Source organism: Amblyraja radiata, chromosome 7 (genome assembly GCF_010909765.2).
Source record: "Amblyraja radiata isolate CabotCenter1 chromosome 7, sAmbRad1.1.pri, whole genome shotgun sequence".
Taxonomy (NCBI): domain Eukaryota; kingdom Metazoa; phylum Chordata; class Chondrichthyes; order Rajiformes; family Rajidae; genus Amblyraja; species Amblyraja radiata.
The window spans coordinates 7,466,785-7,485,682 of NC_045962.1; the positions used below are offsets into that span (position 1 = coordinate 7,466,785).

Below are 18,898 nucleotides of genomic sequence, written 5' to 3' on the forward strand. Positions count from 1 at the left end.
GATATGGACCAAGCGCAGGCAGGTGAGACTAGTGTAGCGGGGACATGTTGGCCAGTGTGGGCAAGTTGGGCCAAAGGGCCTGTTTCCACACTGTATCACTCTATGACTATACAGCGTGGAAACAGCCTCTTGGGCCCACCAAGTCCATGCCGACCAGCAACCCCCATGCACCAGTTCCATCCTACACACTAGGGACAATTTACCTACAAACGTGCACGTCTTTGGAATGTGGGAGGAAACCAGAGGACCCGGAGCAAGCCCACGCAGTCACAGGGGGAACAGCCAAACTCCACATAGACAGTACTCATAGTCGGAATCGAACATGGGTCTCTGGCGCTGCAAGGCAGCAACTTTACCACTGCGTCACTGTGCTGCTCATTTCATGAAGTAACAAAAAGTGTGAATGAGGCTGCTGGTCTTGGCAAAATATATAACAGACTTGTTTGCAAAGTTGAACCCCATGGCAAGGACAGCAGATGTGAACAAACAGAGCAATGTTAATCAGATGCTTTTCAGAATGGAGGGGAGTGTTGCCCCCACGGACTGCAGTCTCTGCCATTTTTTTGTTCAACATTAATCTTTTCCAAAGCCATGGCAAATAGTGAAGGTGTTGGTGACAGATGTGATGATAGACTAGAGGCAATTCACAATTAATATAGAGAAGTGTGATGTGATACACATGGTAAGAAGAATAAAAGAATATAAACTAAATAGTACAATTGTAAAAGGGTGCAGGGTTGAAGAGACCTGCAAGCGAATGCTGTACAAATATTTAAACATGGCTGGAAATATTAACAAGGCTGTACGCAAGCAAGGAATTTCACTGGGACTTGTTACATGTGACATTTAAGTAAAGTATTAATTCATTAAGAAATACAACAAAACTCTATTATTCCAGCACAATTTGGAATTTACTGGTGTCAGGGAACCAAAATGTTCAACCAGTCATATCTTCTCCTTCTTTCGTGTGGCGTGCACAGCCTAAAGTTGTTGGACAACTTGTTCTATTTGATCTTCCGTTTGTGCACGTCGAGTTGATTGCATTAGTCGAAACAGGGCGGACCACGTGAAGGTTGCAATCTTCCACCACAACCAGTCATATGTTATTCTATCACATTTCTAATTCACCTTTTTTTAATGTAACACAATAGAAAGGCCTAATGAACCACCATAGCCTAAAATATCCATCAGGCTAGAATGAAATGCTCGGAGAAGGAGAAAGAGGTGCAGCGCACAGGCCTTGAACCTGGTGAGACGCAGGAGGAGCCCGGCCAGGACTCACCCCACAGAGCCCAGTCCCTCCACGCACTAGAGTCTCCCAACCCCTGCAGAGTGGTTATTAAGATGGCTGATCCGTGGGCGTTTGCTGCTGGGACACAAGTCGGGGCCTGATCAACCCCGGCTGGGTCGTCTGGGCGAGGGTGTCTGATGTTGTGAGACCCGAAACACCCGATGACCCCAGGTCACATCACTGAGGATGAGTCCCAGCGCATCTAGAAGATGTATATTTTGCACATTAATTCACCTATTTTTTTTAATGAAACACAATAGAATGATCAATTCTAATGTGAAGAAGAAGTTGATCATGCTTGCAGCCAGGGCAGGAGTTAGGACTTTGTGTTGCAACTATGCTTGTCATTGGTGAGACCACACTTGGTGTATTAGCCAGTTACAGTCGGCCATCCATTGGATGGATATTGGACTGGCTGGTTGTGTTATAAAGAAAAGCTGGAAAGGTTTTTACTATTTTCCCCCAGAACGTCTGAGGTTGTAGGTGATGTCTGTAAAATCAAAGGGTAAGATGGATCGCCAGTCGTTTTCTCAGGGTAGGGATGACACTGCACCATCTGCAGCTGATTCACATCCGTTGTGCAGTGTGGTTACCAGTATTGAACACCATACTCCAACTGGAGCCTAACCTAACCTTTGTGCCACTGTAACACGTCCCAAGTCCTATACTCAATGCCTTGGCCGATGAAGGCAAATGGGCCTTACACCTTCCTCACCAACCTGTATTGTATTCCCATTTTCAGGAAACGATGTAACATAAGTGACTGTGTTCCACAAGTTGTCCGACAGACCAGCCATTCACTGCGTATGCCGCGGCTGGTTTAAATTTGCATAATGCATAATTTCTAATTCCTTCTTCCATTCTCTTGCCCACTTTCCCAATTGATTTGAGATCCTATTGTAACTCAGCGGGTCAGGCAGAGATTTTCTTTCTCCTCTCCCACCCGACCCACCTTACAATCAGCCCGAAGAAGGTTTGTGACCCAAAACATCATCTATGTTCTCCCGAGATGCTGCCTTACCCACTGCGTTACTCCAGTGCGTTATGTCCTATTGTGTAAATCAGCTTCTGTAGTCGCTAGTTTCTGCAGACTACATACAAGGTCACAATTGAACAGGAGTGTGTGTGTAGCATGCGAGTGAGACACTCTCCTGGCTGCACTGCCGGCTCACCTCTCTTTCTTTCCTTTACATTCTGTTTATCCATCAACTATCCTTTGACTTTTTCTCACCGTTATCCTCCGCTTCAGTTTCGGAGCTGACAGAGTTTTTTTGGGATGCAGAAGAAAATCACAGATCCCAAAGGAAACATTCATCATGGAGAGAATGTGCAAACTGCAGATAGACAGACTTAAGGTCAGGCTGGAACCTGGAGCTGTGTGGGAACAGCACTAACTGCTGTTCAACTGTGCCATTTGGAATTAGAGTGGGCAGGCAAGCACTGCAATGTTAAATTACAGCTGTTTGCCTATTCAAATGTCAGTACATTTAACCTGGAGGAGCAGTCTGTCTGCAGAGTGTGCACATTTTCTCCCAATCCCCTTATCCTACTCAGTGATGCCTACATTAATGCAATAAAGATCCCTTCTCCCTTCAAGTTATTGCACTTCACAGCAAATTGGAATCTTTATTTCAAATTGATTAGTAGGACTGGATGTTACAATCCCTAAGGTTTTTCACTACAATTAACATTTGGTATTCTTGGGGATGACCACTAGGTGATTTTGCTACCAATCAGACACATCTTCAGCTGTGTACCTCAACATTACTGGGTGTTTTGGCCTTTTATCACAAGACACCCTCAGTCGAGGCAGGGCCACCGCAGTGAGATCAGACCTGGGTGTGTGTCTTATGGTTAGCCTCTAGATGGTCACGTGGCAGCCCAGACAGCATCCGATAGACAGACACAAGGAACTGCAGATGCTCGTTTACCAAAAACGTGCCTAAAACGCCAGTGGTTTTTATCTTTAAAATCATGTTAGTGGCATTTAAGCCACTTCTGGATAGGCATACGTATATATACAGGGAATAGACAATAGGTGCAGGAGTAGGCCATTCGGCCCTTCGAGCCAGCACCGCCATTCAATGTGATCATGGCTGATCATCCACAATCAGTACCCCGTTCCTGCCTTCTCCCCATATCCCCTGACTCTGCTATTTTTAAGAGCCCTATCTAGCTCTCTCTTGAAAGCATCCAGAGAACCAGCCTCCACCGCCCTCTGAGGCAGAGAATTCCACAGACTCACCACTCTCTGTGAGAAAAAGTGTTTCCTCGTCTCCGTTCTATTTAACAATAGAGGGATATGGATTATTTGTAGGCACATGAAAGCTGGCGCTGGCATCATGCTGGTCACAGACATTGTGAGCCATTGCGTACTGCACAGGAACATGCCCACAATGTCTGTGCCCAAACATGATGCCAAGACCATCACTTTATCTGCATGTAACCCTTATCACAATATTTTCTGCATATCCATATGCCTATCTAAAATGAATGCTGTTATGTTACTGCTTCAACCACCATCCCTGGCACCAGGCACTCACAATCCTCTGTGTAAACATACTTACCTCACACATTTCCTTTAAACCTTGCCCCTCACCTTAAATCTATGCCCTCTACTCTAGTACTTGATTTCTGTAATCTTGGAAAAAGCTTATAACTATCTACCCTATCTACATCAGATCTCCCCGCAACCTCTGGCAATGCAGAGAAAGCAATTAAAGTCTGTCCAACTTTTTGTTGGGATGTTTTTCTTTCCAGATAGCGGTGGTGGGGTCCTAGAATGCACTGCCAGGGGTGATGGTGGAGGCAGATACCATAGTGACATTTAAGAGGCGTTTGGATAGGCACATGGAAGTGCGGGGAATAGAGGGATATGGATCACTTGCACGCAGATGAGATCAGTTTAACTTGGCATCATGTTCGGCACAAATACTGCGGGCTGAGGGGCCCGTTCCTGTGCCTAACTGTTCTATATTCTATAACTAAATTAATAGACGAGTTTTAAAAACAGTTTTAAAATTGAAGTTTTAAAAGGGGTGTAAGAACAGAAATAGCTCCTTGTCTGTGTTCACAATCCATTTAAAAAGAACATGGAATTCTTGTCTTAAATTGAAACGTTTTCCTTATTAGAATTAAAAAAACTGAAGTTGCTGGAAAAGTAAAGCAACATGCTGGAAATGCTCAGCAGGTCAGGCAGCATCTTCGCCTGGATAGGGGCTGTGTATCTTGTTCCCCCGTCCCCTCCATTTGCTTTTATAAAACATTTAATAGGCCTCAGCTTGTGCTGAATGGGTATGAAGGGGCTGTCCCACTTGGGCGACCTAATTAGCTAGTTCAGAAGAGTTTGAATAAATAACATGTTGAAGACCTCCTTCGACTATGTTGAAGACTAGCTATGACTAACTTCGGGAAAATTGGACACCGAATTGTGGACAGTGAAGTCGATCTCCTTCGACCTCCCTTCGACTGTGATGAAGACTATCTACGCCTACCTTTGACTACCCTCGATTACCTACGAATAACATGCCGATCCACTACGACTAAATCTACAAGTAAAAAAAGTATCGATTTTTTCCATGGCGACCTTTTTTAACATATTGAAAAAACCGCCGCGACCTAGCTGAGGCCTCGAGTATGCGGAGACCACTCTCGAGAATGAAGGAGATTTACGAAGACCTCCTACGACCTTGTGTCGACAATGCTGCGAGTATGAGTCGCGTGTAAACTCGCGGATTAGGTCGCCCAAGTGAGACTGGCCCTTAAGGCTTCAGGATGCCAAAGTCATGTAGAGTGCAAGAGTTAGCACAAAATGTGACATATATAATGTGTGCGACTAAAGATTTTAGCTTCTGGAGAGTGTGAAATAGCTGGGGTTATCATCCCCAAAGGGAAAAGGGTTAAGAGAAAATTGAACAGAGATCGTCAAAAACAATGCGTTTAATAACGAGCTACTATTGGGGGCAGAAAGCTTAATAATCAGTGACGAGCAAACGGAATAATCTAAAAACATAGAAAAATAGGTGCAGGAGCAGGCCATTCAGCCCTTCAAGCCAGCACCACCATTCAATATGATCATGGCTGATCATCTAAAATTAATACCCCCATTCCTGCTTTCTTCCCATATCCCTTGATTCCGTTAGGCCTAAGAGCTAAATCTAACTTTTGAAAAAATCTACCTCACCACAGTGAAATATTGTGTTCAGAAAGCCACGATCTCAACAGGTGGCACAAGTCAAATGATAACTGGATAACTGCCTAAAGGGAAAAACATGAGAGGGGGGAAAAAAAAGAGCTTTTGTGGAAGAACTTACTCAGATTGGATAGCTCAAACAGCTGGCTAAATGGCACCGTGCTGGAAGGATGTCCAAACCAAATTGCTGTAATCCATTATTTTAAGCTGATGTAATTGTTTACATTGAAAGGGGAATATCAACCTACGATCACAAGTCCCACCACAGCATCACATATGCCAGTTCAAGTACGTGAAGGGGAATGCTTTCTCTACACTCCAACATCAAAACCACTGTTTAAAACGGTTAAATTCCTCTACATCTCTCCTAAAATTTGGTTATGCCTTTCTTTGACTTTGATGCCTGGAGCTCAAACGTAACCTGTTCCAGAAAATTACAAAATGCTTGTGCTTCAGTGCCAGAAACCAAATGGTAGTTTACTTTGAACAGTGCAAGTCAAGGATACATCAAATTACTGCATGTGTAGTGGGAAAGAACTGCAGGTGTTGGTTTAAATCGGAGATAGACACAAAATGCTTGAGTAACTCAGCGGGCCAGAGCATCTTTGGGGTCTCGATGCGAAACGTCACCCATTCCTGCTCTCGAGATGCTGCCCGAGTTGCTCTAGCATTTTGTGTCTATCATCAAATCACTGAACTATGTATTTAGATGGGTTGAAAATTACTCCCCACCATTCAGATATTCCCTCTTTAGCAACGTACGTACGATTAGTGAGAACATGAAGGTGCAAGGTCCAGGTGGTTACAAATATGAAGAGGTATTGTTTAAAACAGAAATTAAAAGTCAGCAGGCCACATTAAGGAAGCTCCAAGTTGTCCACCACAATATTACTATTAGTCATTATTGCAAGGAGGTTGGAGGCCCAGCAGCTGATGGGAGTCTGCAGCTGACAGGGCCCGCGTGGATACTGCCGAGACTTTGTAACTTAGTCAGCGGCCTTATGTGGCGATTATTTGCATACCGTGGGCATGCAAGCAAAGAATTTCATTGTGACTTGTCACATGTGACAATATTCATTCATTCATTCATTACATGTTGCTTTTGGGAAGCCACACAAGCAGTACATGTACAGCTTTAATCCCTTCACTTTAGCAAGAGGATACTTACCTCATAGGGCTACTGTTTCACTTCAGGTATCTAGGCATGAGGATCTAGCCTCTCGAAGTTGAAACAGTGACGGCTGATTTCATTCAAATACTTATTCACACATAAGCAAACAATGACTTATGGACAGAAAAGGACAGAATTATGAGGCAACGTTGTAATGTATTACTGACTGTCCCGGATTACATTTTATCTCTGTATGCTTCATTGTCACTTTCTCTAGCTGACAATAATCTATTCTACATTTTGCTTGAGCTGCATTTCCTTTGATGTCTCATTTTCACACCTTACCCCACCTTATCTCTGTGGCTCCCTCTCTCCTCTCAGTCTGAAGAAGGGTCTCGGCCAAAAACATCACCCATTCCTTCTCTCCAGAGATGCTGCCAGTCCCACTGAGCTACGCCAGCATTTGTGGTTTTCTTAATGCAGTACTGATGTGTAGGAAGGAACACCGAAGATAGACACAAAATGCTGGAGTAACTCGGCAGGACAGGCAGCATCTCTGTAGTGCATGAATGGGTGAGGTTTTCGGGTGGAGACCCTTCTTCAGACTCTTGTATGTTATACTGATGTTAAGGAAAAAACTGAAAAGTGGGGATAAACACAAATGTGAAAATGGTTAAATCTGTAATGGAAATTTGCCTTGTCGGTAGACCTGCTCACCTACTTGAAGTAATAGAGAACGGAATGGACATGGTGGCCTTTAGTCATCTACATCAACATCAATGGAATGGGCATGCAGCCTGGCTGCAGTGAGTCACCAGTTAATTGACTGCACTTCTTTCAGTTGAGTCTCCAGTTAATAGAACAAGACTGAAAAACCACTCAATAGGTTGAGAACTCTTTTTTTCTGTTAAACAAACCTTTCTCTCATAATGATTTGAGCATTTCTTAAGCACATTAAACCCATTGCTAATCCGCGTACAATATAAACCAAAGCCTTTCTAAATGAACTCAAACTCGTGGCCTGCTATTCATAGATCCACAAGTTGCTCTGGAACTCAGCGACTAACAACTTGAGGAAAAATACTCTCGTTTAGTTTTATTATAGCTTATTAATCATGCACATAATGAAAATAAGCCCTGGTTTCTCCAGAGCTGCGGATCTGGCACGAAATGCGTTCCGCTGACCTTTGTTTTCTTACGAATAAACACTCCAATTCATTGGGATCAACTGAAAGCAGAGGAGGAAGCTGCAGAATCCATATTGTGGGTGGACATTTCTAAAGGTCCCGTCAGTAGGATTCCAAGAATAAAAATCTTAACTTTGTGGAGAAGACTAGATATTGCCGGGACAACTTTTTATTTAATGACATTTAATGATATTTACAAGAACATTCGGGATTAAGTTAAAGTCTGCTGGAGATTTCTGCTCATCTGTGTCACACTCAAAAGTAACAAACTGAAATGGCTGGGTTTTCTCTCCTTTGTTGAGGGTAATTTGTCAGTTCTCAAGGAAGGCCACGTAGTCAGTTAGTCTGGCCAACTGTTGTTCATTAGGAATCTGTGGTACTGGAGGAGGTTCTGTTAAAATTAAAAAAGGCAAAAAAAGCACTTTAAATATTTGAGCAAATACTGCATAATGTCAGGGCTCAAATGCATTTTAATGGTAGCTCAACTCAAACAACCCAAGCACAAGGAGTAGCAAATGATCAGGACAAACAGGAAAAAAATGATCAACAGAAGAAGCACATCTTATGACACACGATTGTTTTTTGCTTTACAAGATTAAAAAAAAAACTTCCTTGCAATCATAAAACAAATTCCATCTGAAAAACATTTGCTGAAGGGTAACCATTTATATGCTGAAGGAAAATCCATCAATAAAGCATTAAAATACCAAGGGAAAGCTGTATTTAAAAGTCATATAGCAGTTAGCTAGTAAACTTGAGAAGGTGCTTGCTTCATTGAATTGCTTTGCAACCTACCAATGAAATATGACTCCAGGAAGCAAGTCAAACAAAACACATTTAAAAAAAATGTAATTAAGCACAGACATAAGATCAAATGTTAAAAACTAAACCAGGCTATTTCTGTCAACACTTTAGTAAAATAATATAAATTGCATGTTTCTATTTTCTGAAAGATAAATGGGGAAAGGATTTTTTCCCACTAAAATATCCATTCAAGGCGACATGGTGGCACAACGGTCGAGCCGCTGCCTTACAACGCCAGAGACCCAGGTTCGATCCTAACTACGGGTGCTTGTCCGTACGGAGTTTGTATGTTCGCCCCGTGCCCTGCGTGTGTTTTCTCCGAGATCTTCGGTTTCCTCCCACACACTCCAAAGGCGCACATGTTTGTAGGTTAATTGGCTTGGTATAAAATGTAAAATTGTCCCTAGTGTGTGTACAGTGTAGCGTTAATGTGCGGGGATCGCTGGTCGGTGCGGACTCAGTGGGCCGAAGGGCCTGTTTTTCCGTGCTGAATCTCCAAAATTAAAAAAACTAAAATTCCAATACTGAATCGTCCATCGAGAAGAGCAAAAATCAACACCTACCATTTCTTTTGGGTACAACCATTCGTGTGGAAGGATCAGCCTGCCACCCTTGTTCCAATACGGCTGAAATCAATAAAGAGAAACTAGATTGGAAAGTTGGAAAAATACCACTTCAAAAACAGAAACATAAAAGCGGAAGCAAGGCCCAGAAAGAGATCTTATAGTTCTTAATACAACTCAAATCATTTAATTTCCGATTATTTCACACGATATTTAACTACCTGTGGAGGTTAATGTAAAATATATGAAGATTAATGCAGAATTTTATAGGTATGTCGTTATACATCACTATTTTTTACCTATGCCTAAAGAACCTTGTTAATGCATGTATGGTTAGTCTATAAAGTTCCAATTTGCAAAGCAAGACGGTGGCACAGTAAATACAGCTGCTCCATCGCACCTCATTATCGGGCTAATCCTGCCCTCTAGTGGGGAGTTTTGAACATTCTCCCTGTGATCACATGGATTTCCTCCATTTTAGTCTCTTCCCACATCCCAAAAGCGTGCAGGTTGTCAGGGAGTGGTGGGGGGGCAGGAGCGAAAGGGAGGAGGGGCAGGGGGAACCTCGACTCCCCTCTCCACTCTCCTCTTCATATCATCTTCCCTCTTCAACTTGAAATGCCCAGCATTCCTATCTACCCACAGATACAACTTGAGCCATTCTGTTCAGCCAGGATTGTTTATTTATCCAGATGCCGCCTCAATCTTGTGTCCTCGTGAATTTGTATGGATCAGATTGAATGTTCCCCATGAATTTCCTTGCTTTTTAGGGGGGCTAAATCTGGCAGCCTTTATCGTTTCCTGACGTGACCAAGTCTCTCATCTCAATACCATTCTCAGAAACCTCCTCTGCACCCACCCCAAGGCCTCAATATACTTCCTAAGGTAGGATACCTGGCATGATAGCTCAACCGAGACCCAGCCAACAATTCATGCTCTCCTCCTAAACCCAGAGATTCCTCACACAAAACACTCCAACACAGGAACCGGCTCTTCACACCACCTCGATGCTAATCTAAGCTAATTCCACCTGTCTCTCCCTGCGTTAAGAAAACGGGCGCCTTTAAACATTTGTAAACGACCTTCTACATCTATTATCATACCCATTTTTAAATGGACCTATCTATCTTATGTCGTCCCTTCTCATTTTTTCTTTAGAGAGTGATTCACTCGAATCTGAAAATTAAAGATGATTTTCTTATTGTCAATTTTATACAAAACCTGTATAAAGTAATTCCCCCTCAAATTTCATGGGATTCATATTTGCTAAAATTTTTAAATGACTGGTTCTTCAAATACTTTTGAAAATTCCTGTTCAGAACATTAGACTACGATCTTCTCAAATGATTATTCAAAAATGATTTCTTCAGTAGATAGACACAAAGTGCTGGAGTAACTCAGCCCGACAGGCAGCATCTCTGCAGAAAAGGAATGGGTAGAAGCGTCACCCAATTCCTTCTCTCCAGACATGCTGCCAGTCACGCTGAGTTACTCCAGCACTTTGTGTTTATCTTCAGTGTAAACCAGCATCTGCAGTTCCTTCCGACATAATGATTTGGTCTGCGATTGTTTTAATCATCCGGCATCCAAAATGGAAGGGCTGGATGGAAACTGATTCTTGATCACCATCAAAATTCATTCCACTTTTAGTATTAAACAATGTAAATATCTTGAAATACATTTTTTTTTAAATACATAAACACTTAAATGTTAAGTCATTCATGCATTGTTTGGGATACGAGCATGGACTGATGAAGCAGTTTGTGGAGTATTGGCTAAATAATAATTGTATTACATGTTGATTGCATAGCTACGTCTGGTCATGTCTTGGAGTTCATCAGAAATCCTACCTTTGACAGCATCTTCTACCGGAAGCCCAACAAAGGCTGCAAGATCATCGGCACTAATAGAGGTGTAGGCTTGAGCAACAAGGCCAAAGGCGCGTCGTCTTGTAGCATCTTCAAAACAAAATCAATAAAACAATCACAAGACTGTTAATCATGGTGTTTTGTTGACTCGTACAGCACAGAAGCAGGCGCTTCGGCCCAACTTGCGCATGCTGACTAAAATGCCCCATCTACACTTTTCCCACCTGCCTGCCTGTACTTTACTCCTTTGCGCAGAAACAGGCCCATCGCCCCACCAAGTCCGTGCCAACCAGTGATTACCCTGTACATTAACACTATCCAACACTAGGGACAATTTAACCAATGGCAATTAACCTACAAACCTGTACGTCTTTGGAGTGTGGGAGTACCGGAGAAAACCCATAGGTTCACGGGGAGAACTTACAAACTCCGTATAGACAGCACCCGTAGTCAGGATCGAATCCGGGTCTCTTGCACTGTAAGGCAGCAACTCTACCGCTGCGCCACCGTGCCGCTCTTATCGCTCTGAACTTTTCCTAATCAAGTAGCTGTCAAAATGTCTTTTAAATGTTGTTATAGTACCTGCTACTACCCCTCTGGCAGTTCGTTCTATATCCCCACCATCCTCTGTGGGAAAATGTTGCCCCTCATGTTCCCATTGAATCACTCTCCTCTCACCTTAAACCTATGTCGTGTGTTCTTGATTTCCCTCCTCTGGGTAAGAGACTGTGCATCTAAGTTGTCTATTCTCCTCATGATCTTCTACGCCTCTCTATAAGCTCACCCCTCAGCTTCTTGAACTCCAAGGAATAAAATCCTTGCCTGCCCAACCTCTCCCTATAGCTCTGGCGATTACAAAGTCAGCACTTGATATATTGGACCATCAGTCAGGGTATTGAGCATAGCAGTTGCGGTATTATGTTACAGTTGAACAAAATGTTGGCAAGGCCACATTTGGAGTATTATGTTCACTTTTGGTCACCTTGCTATAGGAAGGACGTCTTTAAGCTGAAGAGGGTAGAGATGTTTTACAAGGATGTGGCCAGGACTCAAGGACCCGAGGCAAAGGAAGAGATTAGGTAAACTAGGTCTTTATTCCTTGAAGCACAAGAGGCTAGGGGGTGATCTTATAGAGGTGGATAAAAGCATGTGGGGAATAGATGAGGTGAATGCACAAAGACTTTTACACAGGGTAGAGGAAGCAAGAACTGGAGGGGATAGGCTTCGGTGAGAGGGGAAAGCTATAATAGGAACCTGAGGGGCATCCATTTAACTCAAAGGGTGAAGGGTATATAGAATATAGTATATAGGTAGTTATAACAACAACATTTAAAGGGCACTTAGACAGGTACTTGGATAGGAAAGCTTGAAAGGGATATAGGCCCAATATGGGCAAATGCGAGCAGTGTGCGTTGATGCGTGGATGATGTGGGTGAATAGGCACGTTTCAATGCTTAGGACTCTAAGTCGGGACAGTCAGCCAGACTTGGTCCACAGCAGGTCATGTCTTACAAACCGGCAGGGGGGCATGGTGCCACAGCAGAAGAGTTGCTGCCTTACAGTGCCAAAGACCCAGGTTCCATCCGTTTGTATGCTCTCCCCGTGACCTGCGTGGGTTTTCTCCGGGAGCTCCGGTTTCCTCCCACACACCAAAGACGTACAGGTGTGTAGGTTAATTGGCTTGGCAAAATTGTAAATTGTGCTTCAGATAGTGTTTCTGTGCTGGGATCGCTGGTCGGCGCAGGCTCAGCGGGCCAAAGGGCCTGTTTCCGCACTGTATCTCTAAACTAAGCTAAACCTGCCTTGAGTTTCATTAGGAATTAATCCACAAGGGCAAAGCTGTGGATGTTGTCTCCAGGGATTCCACTAAGCCGTTAGATAAACAGCGAGGACAGTTGTCAAAGTACGCAACTTGATGCAGATCAGCTACAGATATGGGTGGAGACGTAGCAGATGAAGTTTGATCTGAACAAGTGCAAAGTGTTGGACTCGGGTCGAATGCAAGGGGAATGTCAATTCAAGTTAATGTCAATTCGTATGACAGCATTGATGAAGAGGGGAATCTTGAAGTCCAATTTCATAGCTTTCTGAAAGTGCCAACACAAGTAGATAGAGTGGCAAAGAATACCATGGTATACGCTTGCCTTCATTGGTATTCAGTGTAAGAGTCAGGGTATTGAGTATTGACTGCCTGTCCCAATGAGCTACTCCAGCATTTTGTCTCTATCCATTGAGTATAAGAGTCAGAAGGTCAGGTTGCAGCTTTATAGGACTTTATTTAGGCCACATCTAGAGTATTGCATTACAGGAGGGATGTGGAGGACTTGTAGAGGGTTCAGAAGAGGTTTATCAGAATGCTGCCTGGATGAGAGGGTATCATCAGGGGTGGTCTTATAGAGGTGTACAAGATGATTAGATGGGGTAAATGCATATATTTATTTATGCATAATAGGGGAATAGAGAATCAGAAGACACAAGTTTAAGGTGGGGGGTGGGGAGATTTAATGGGAACCTGAGGGGCAACTTGTTTTATTACACAAAGGGTGGCAGTTGTACAGAACGAGTTGCCAGAAGAGGTACTTGAGGCAGGTACTATCACAAAGTTTAAGAAACATTTAGACAGAAACATGGGTAGGATAGACTTAAAGGGATATGGGCTAGGTGGGATTAGTGTAGATGGGGCAAGTTGGGCTGAAGGGCCTGTTTTCACACTCCACGACTCTAAGGGCTCATATGGTGAAGCTCAAGAATGTACACGCACTACATCTGTAGCCACCAGAATGTGGGCATTAAATCACATGCAGGGTGTGATTGCCCTTCATCAATTATGTCTCCAGCGATCAGATCAAGATGTCACTGTCAGGTCCATCGCATCTGGTGCGCAAAAGCAAATCTGCACCCATAGAAGCAGCATACAGACAATTCCAGCACACAAAGTGAAATCTGGGACCTGGAACTTCAGGACCCTCAGCCAGAGACCCGAAAGCCTCTCTGCTATCATAAAGCTTTGACATTGGTGTTGGAGACTACATTGTGAGAGGTACTGTAGATTGATGGTGCATGTGAGCCAATCATACACAAGCCAGCACCACTAACTCCACCCCTCCATAACACTTATACTAACGCCCCATTCCCAGCACCTCAGTTCGAGCCGCCAGGATGTATTGATAACCTGTTGTCCTAAGTGTTGCTCAGTGCTCATTAAAGATGTGTTTAAATCACACAATGACTTTGGCTCGTGTTAACATGGTGGGGTCTCCGAACCCACGCCTCCAATCGGAGACCAGAATGGTCCTCGGTGTCGACCTCGTCCCCAGTAAGCAACTGCGTACCCTGGCCGCGCACGCTGCCACTGACGATACGCTTCAAACCCTCTCCTCCATCATCAAAACAGGCTGGCCTGACAAACGATCCGACACAGAGGTACAGAGGTACAGCCATACTTCCTGGTACGTGATGAACTGGTGGTACAGGATGGTGTTGTGGTTAAGGGTCACAAGGTGGTGATACCTTCATCGCTGCGAGATGAATACTTCAAAGAAGCACATAGCGGTCACCCAGGGGCCGACTCCACACTGGCACGCGCTCGTGATCTGTTCTATTGGCCGGGGATGGCCACGTACATCCGGGACCGCATAGCCTCCTGTGCCACTTGCAACAGCCTTGCGCCTCATCAGCAGCGGCAGCCCCTTCTGCAACAACCACCACCTGGACGTCGCTGGATGCAGACATTTTCGAATGGTGCGGAAAGCACTACCTCGTTCTGGTCGATTCCTTTTCTAACTGGTTTGAACGTGACGAACTGACCTCCCTCACGTCTGAGATGGTCATCAAGAAGCTGAAGAGACACTTCTCCGCCTATGGCATTCCTGTTTGGCTGAGAACCGACAATGGTCGGCAGTTCACCAGCCACATGTTCCAGCTTTTCGCAGACCGATGGAACTTCCAGCACGTCACGAGCAGTCCCGAGTATCCACAGAGTAATGGACTCGTTGAACGCGCTGTCAGAAGTGCCAAGCACTTGCTGGAGGGAGCACGCATTTCAAAGTCGGACGTCTACCTCGATCTCCTGAACCTCAGAAACATTGCCAGGGACGGCACAACGCCTGATGTCCAGATTGATGAGGTCTCCGGTCCCCACCGCACAACACCAGCTGGTCCCTCGCCACTATCCAGAGACGTCTCCAAGAGAGGGAGAACATCCAGAAACGATCATATGACAGCTCCAGTAGACAACTCGAGCCTCTACAGCCGGGCCAGGTCGTCCGTCTACAAACTTCGACTGGACATTCCCGTCTGGGTACTGTTGTCAGCCCGACTGATGAGCCACGATCCTACATGGTGGACTGTGAGGGAGCGGTGGTCCAATGCTCTGCCGCTCCAGTTCCAGACGCCTTCTGCGATGTCTCCTACCCGTCCCAGCATACCTTGCACCTCTCCTCGTCCTCGGTCTCCACTAACCACGGGGTCTCACCCACCGCATGTCTCCCTTTTCGGTCCCCGCAAGCCTCTCCCGCGTCATTCTCGCCTCCTGGATCTCCGTCCCATCTTTCATGAGAGGGAGGGGAGGGTTGGGTCCGCACGCGCTCGGGCCGTGTTAGCAGATCACCAGACAGATATGGCGAGTATGTTTAACTCCAAGGCATGGGTGCCCTTTCCACACTTAATCCCAAGGGGAAAGGATGTAGATTGATGGTGCATGTGAGCCAATCATACACAAACCAGCACCACTAACTCCACCCCTCCATAACACATTATACTAACGCCCCATTCCCAGCACCTCAGTTCGAGCAGCCAGGATGCATTGATAACCTGTTGTCCTAAGTGCTGCTCAGTACTCATTAAAGATGTGTTTAAATCATACAATGACTTTGGCTCGTGTTTACAGGTACGGACAGGGGTTTCTGCAGCAACAGACGGGATTCGAGGATGATGTGCTGCCTCCCTGGTGCCAGAATCCAGGATGTCACGGACAGAGTGCAGAAAATCTTCAAAGGTGGAGGTGAACATCCGGAAGTGGTAGTGACTTTAGAGAGCTCGGAAAAATGCTGAAAAGCAGGACCTTCGGGGTGGTTATCTCCAGTTTGCTTCCTGTTCCTCGTGCTGGCGAAAGCAGGAACAGGGAGAAACAGGACCTGAATGTGTGGCTGAGGAACTGGTGCAGGGATTTGGATTCTTAGACCACTGGGGTCTGTTTTGGAGTAAGGGGGGACTGCAGGTGGGGGACCAGCATTCTGGCAGGCAGGTTTGCCACTGCTACACGGGTGGGGTGTCAAATGGGATAGTCAAGGACAGAGTTAAAGGGAAAGAGAGTAAAGGGATAGTTAATGACTAATGGATAGACTAGAACCAGGAGCCACACTTAGAATAAAGGGGAAGCCATTTAACACTGAGGTTAGATCAAACGTTTTCACTCGGAGAGTTGTGAATTTGTGGAATTTCCCGCCACAGAGGGCAGCGGAGGCCAAATTACTGGATGGATTTAAGAGAGAGTTAGATCGAGCTCTAGGGGCTTGTGGAATCAAGGGATATGGGGAGAAGGCAGGCACGGGTTATTGATTGGGGACGATCAGCCATGATCACAATGAATGGCGGTGCTGGCTCGAAGGGCCGAAGAGCTTCCTCCTGCACCTATTTAAAAAAAAGGAAAAAAGAGTCCATCTTCTGGGGCACAAGAGTCGAGAGTTATGTTTTATTGCCATATGTCCTAAAACAGAACATTTGGAAATTCCTACTTGCAGCCACACAAAAAGATATGTAAACACACTACTCGGTAAAGCCCATTGGATCTCCAAACTAAACTAAAATGACAATGTTTACATATTCTGTTGTGTAGAACTTAATTGTTCTGTCTGGAACATATGACAATAAAACACTCTTTTCCAGGACTAGCTCCCCTTTTTGGCTGGAGTTCTGTGGAGCTAGATTTTCAATTTAGCCTCAGATAAGTGGAAAATCTCAGTTGACAAACTATCTCTTTTCCACAATCCGTTTGCTAGACTCGCACATTTTTGTCCCAAATTTCAGATTCGCCACCAAAATATTTATTTCCCCCCCCACAAACACTGGTAACGATCTTACCTCTTAGTTCCTCCATTATAGGCTGGATGGTATCAGACCATTGATGCGAGCTAATTACTGTGTAAATTCCCGGGAAATCTCTTTGCCAGACACGCTGCCCCACGGACCATATTGCTCCGAGCTCAGGATTAGCCTAAAAGATGAGAGAGAAAGAGACAGTTAAAATGTGCAGGAAGGTATGCCAAAGGATTGCGTTACATAACGCACAACAAAACATCAAAGCCTCCGAGTGGGCGACACTCCACTTCATTCTGCCTTCATATTTGTGGTTAAATAACACACAAAGAACTGGTAGAACTCAGCAGGTCAAGCAACATCTCTGGAGATCATGGACAGGTGAAGTTTCATGCGGGGCCAATCTTCAGACTAATTGTGGTGGAGGGTGTGAAGATGGAAGGTTGGGGCATGACTAAGTACAGCAAGTGATAGGTGGACATAAGTGAAGGGGGGGTTTTGATAGCTAGTTGGTGGGACAAAGGCCAGTAAGTTGGTTATTGGTAAGTTGGATGGAATCAAGGTATTTGGAGAAGAGTCCTGTGGGGCAGCAGCGGCCAGAAACAATGGAACTGCCAGGCCAGTGCGGTTTGTGGATTCTGGGAAGAGGATAGAAGTGGGCAGTGCAGGGCTGGGGAGCTATTAGGTTGTAGGCTGTGGAGGAGAGATTGCCGCAGATGATGATATCAGGAACACTCTGGGAGATGATGGTCTAGTGTTCGCCTGTGGGCCATGACCAAGATGAAGAGTCCGAGAGCTGGGATGAAGAGTCCGAGAGCTGGCGCCTGGCCTCAGGGTGGTAGAGGTCAGCCTGCCAGATTACAATAGCACCTCCCTTGATGGTGGGTTTGATAACCATGGCGTTGTTACTGAGCGAGCGGTGGGCTGCGCATTCAGAGGGGGTGAGATTAGAATTGGTAAGGGGAGTGGAGACGTCAAGATAGTCGAAGATGTGTCTCAACCAAAAACACAACCCATTCCTTCTCTCCACTGAGTTGTTAACATCCAGCATTTTGTGTCTATCTTCAGTTTAAACCAGCATCTGCAATTCCTTCCTACACATCAAGACAGTCGATGTTGTGCCAGCATCAATAGTTCAGAAATCAAAAGCTCCAAAGAGAGCAGAGGGCAGGCAGGGGGAGTCCATGAGGAGGAGGAATGTTGGCGACAGAAGTGGTCATTACTGGGAGGCAACAGAAGAGCTCAACATTATGACGGGCTTAGAACACGTTGAGGTATAGGCAGAGGGACACAAAGGCAATGTCCCAGCTAAGGTAAACAAAAATGCTGGAGAAACTCAGCGGGTGAGGCAGCATCTATGGAGCGTTTCGGGTCGAGACCCTTCTTCAGACTGATGTGGGGGGGGGGGGGGGGGGAAAGAAGAAAGGAAGAGGCGGAGACAGTGGGCTGTGGGAGAGCTGGGAAGGGGAGGGGAAAGAGGGAGAAAGCAAGGACTACCTGAAATTGGAGAAGTCAATGTTCATACCGCTGGGGTGTAAACTACTCAAGCAACATATGAGGTGCTGCTCCTCCAATTTGCTGTGGGACTCACTCTGGCGGAGCCCCAGGAAAGAAAAGTCGGATACGGAATGGGAGCGGGAGTTGAAGGGCTGAGCTATCAGGTGTTGGGTGAAGCAATCGCCAAGCCTGCGCTTGGTCTCACCGATGTAGAGGAGTTGACACCTAGAGCAGCGGATGCAATAGATGAGGTTGGAGGAGGTGCAGGTGAACCCCTGCCTCACCTGGAAAGACTGCTTAGGTCCTTGGATGGAGTCGAAGGGGGAGGTAAAGCGACAAGAGTAGCATT

At 45.3% G+C, this 18,898-nt stretch overlaps 1 protein-coding gene across 1 annotated transcript in view; it reads right to left on the bottom strand.

Moving 5' to 3' along the window:
- Positions 1-7,675: 7,675 nt before the first annotated feature.
- The window catches only part of cops8 (COP9 signalosome subunit 8), a 33,327-nt gene continuing 22,104 nt past the window's right edge, over positions 7,676-18,898 (bottom strand). The window contains exons 4-7 of the mRNA XM_033023636.1: positions 17,098-17,230; positions 10,999-11,106; positions 9,149-9,211; positions 7,676-8,172 (exon numbers count right to left, since the gene is read on the bottom strand). Of these exons, the coding sequence (XP_032879527.1) occupies positions 8,093-8,172; positions 9,149-9,211; positions 10,999-11,106; positions 17,098-17,230 (384 nt within the window). The 3' untranslated portion in view covers positions 7,676-8,092. The remainder of the gene's footprint in view (positions 8,173-9,148; positions 9,212-10,998; positions 11,107-17,097; positions 17,231-18,898) is intronic.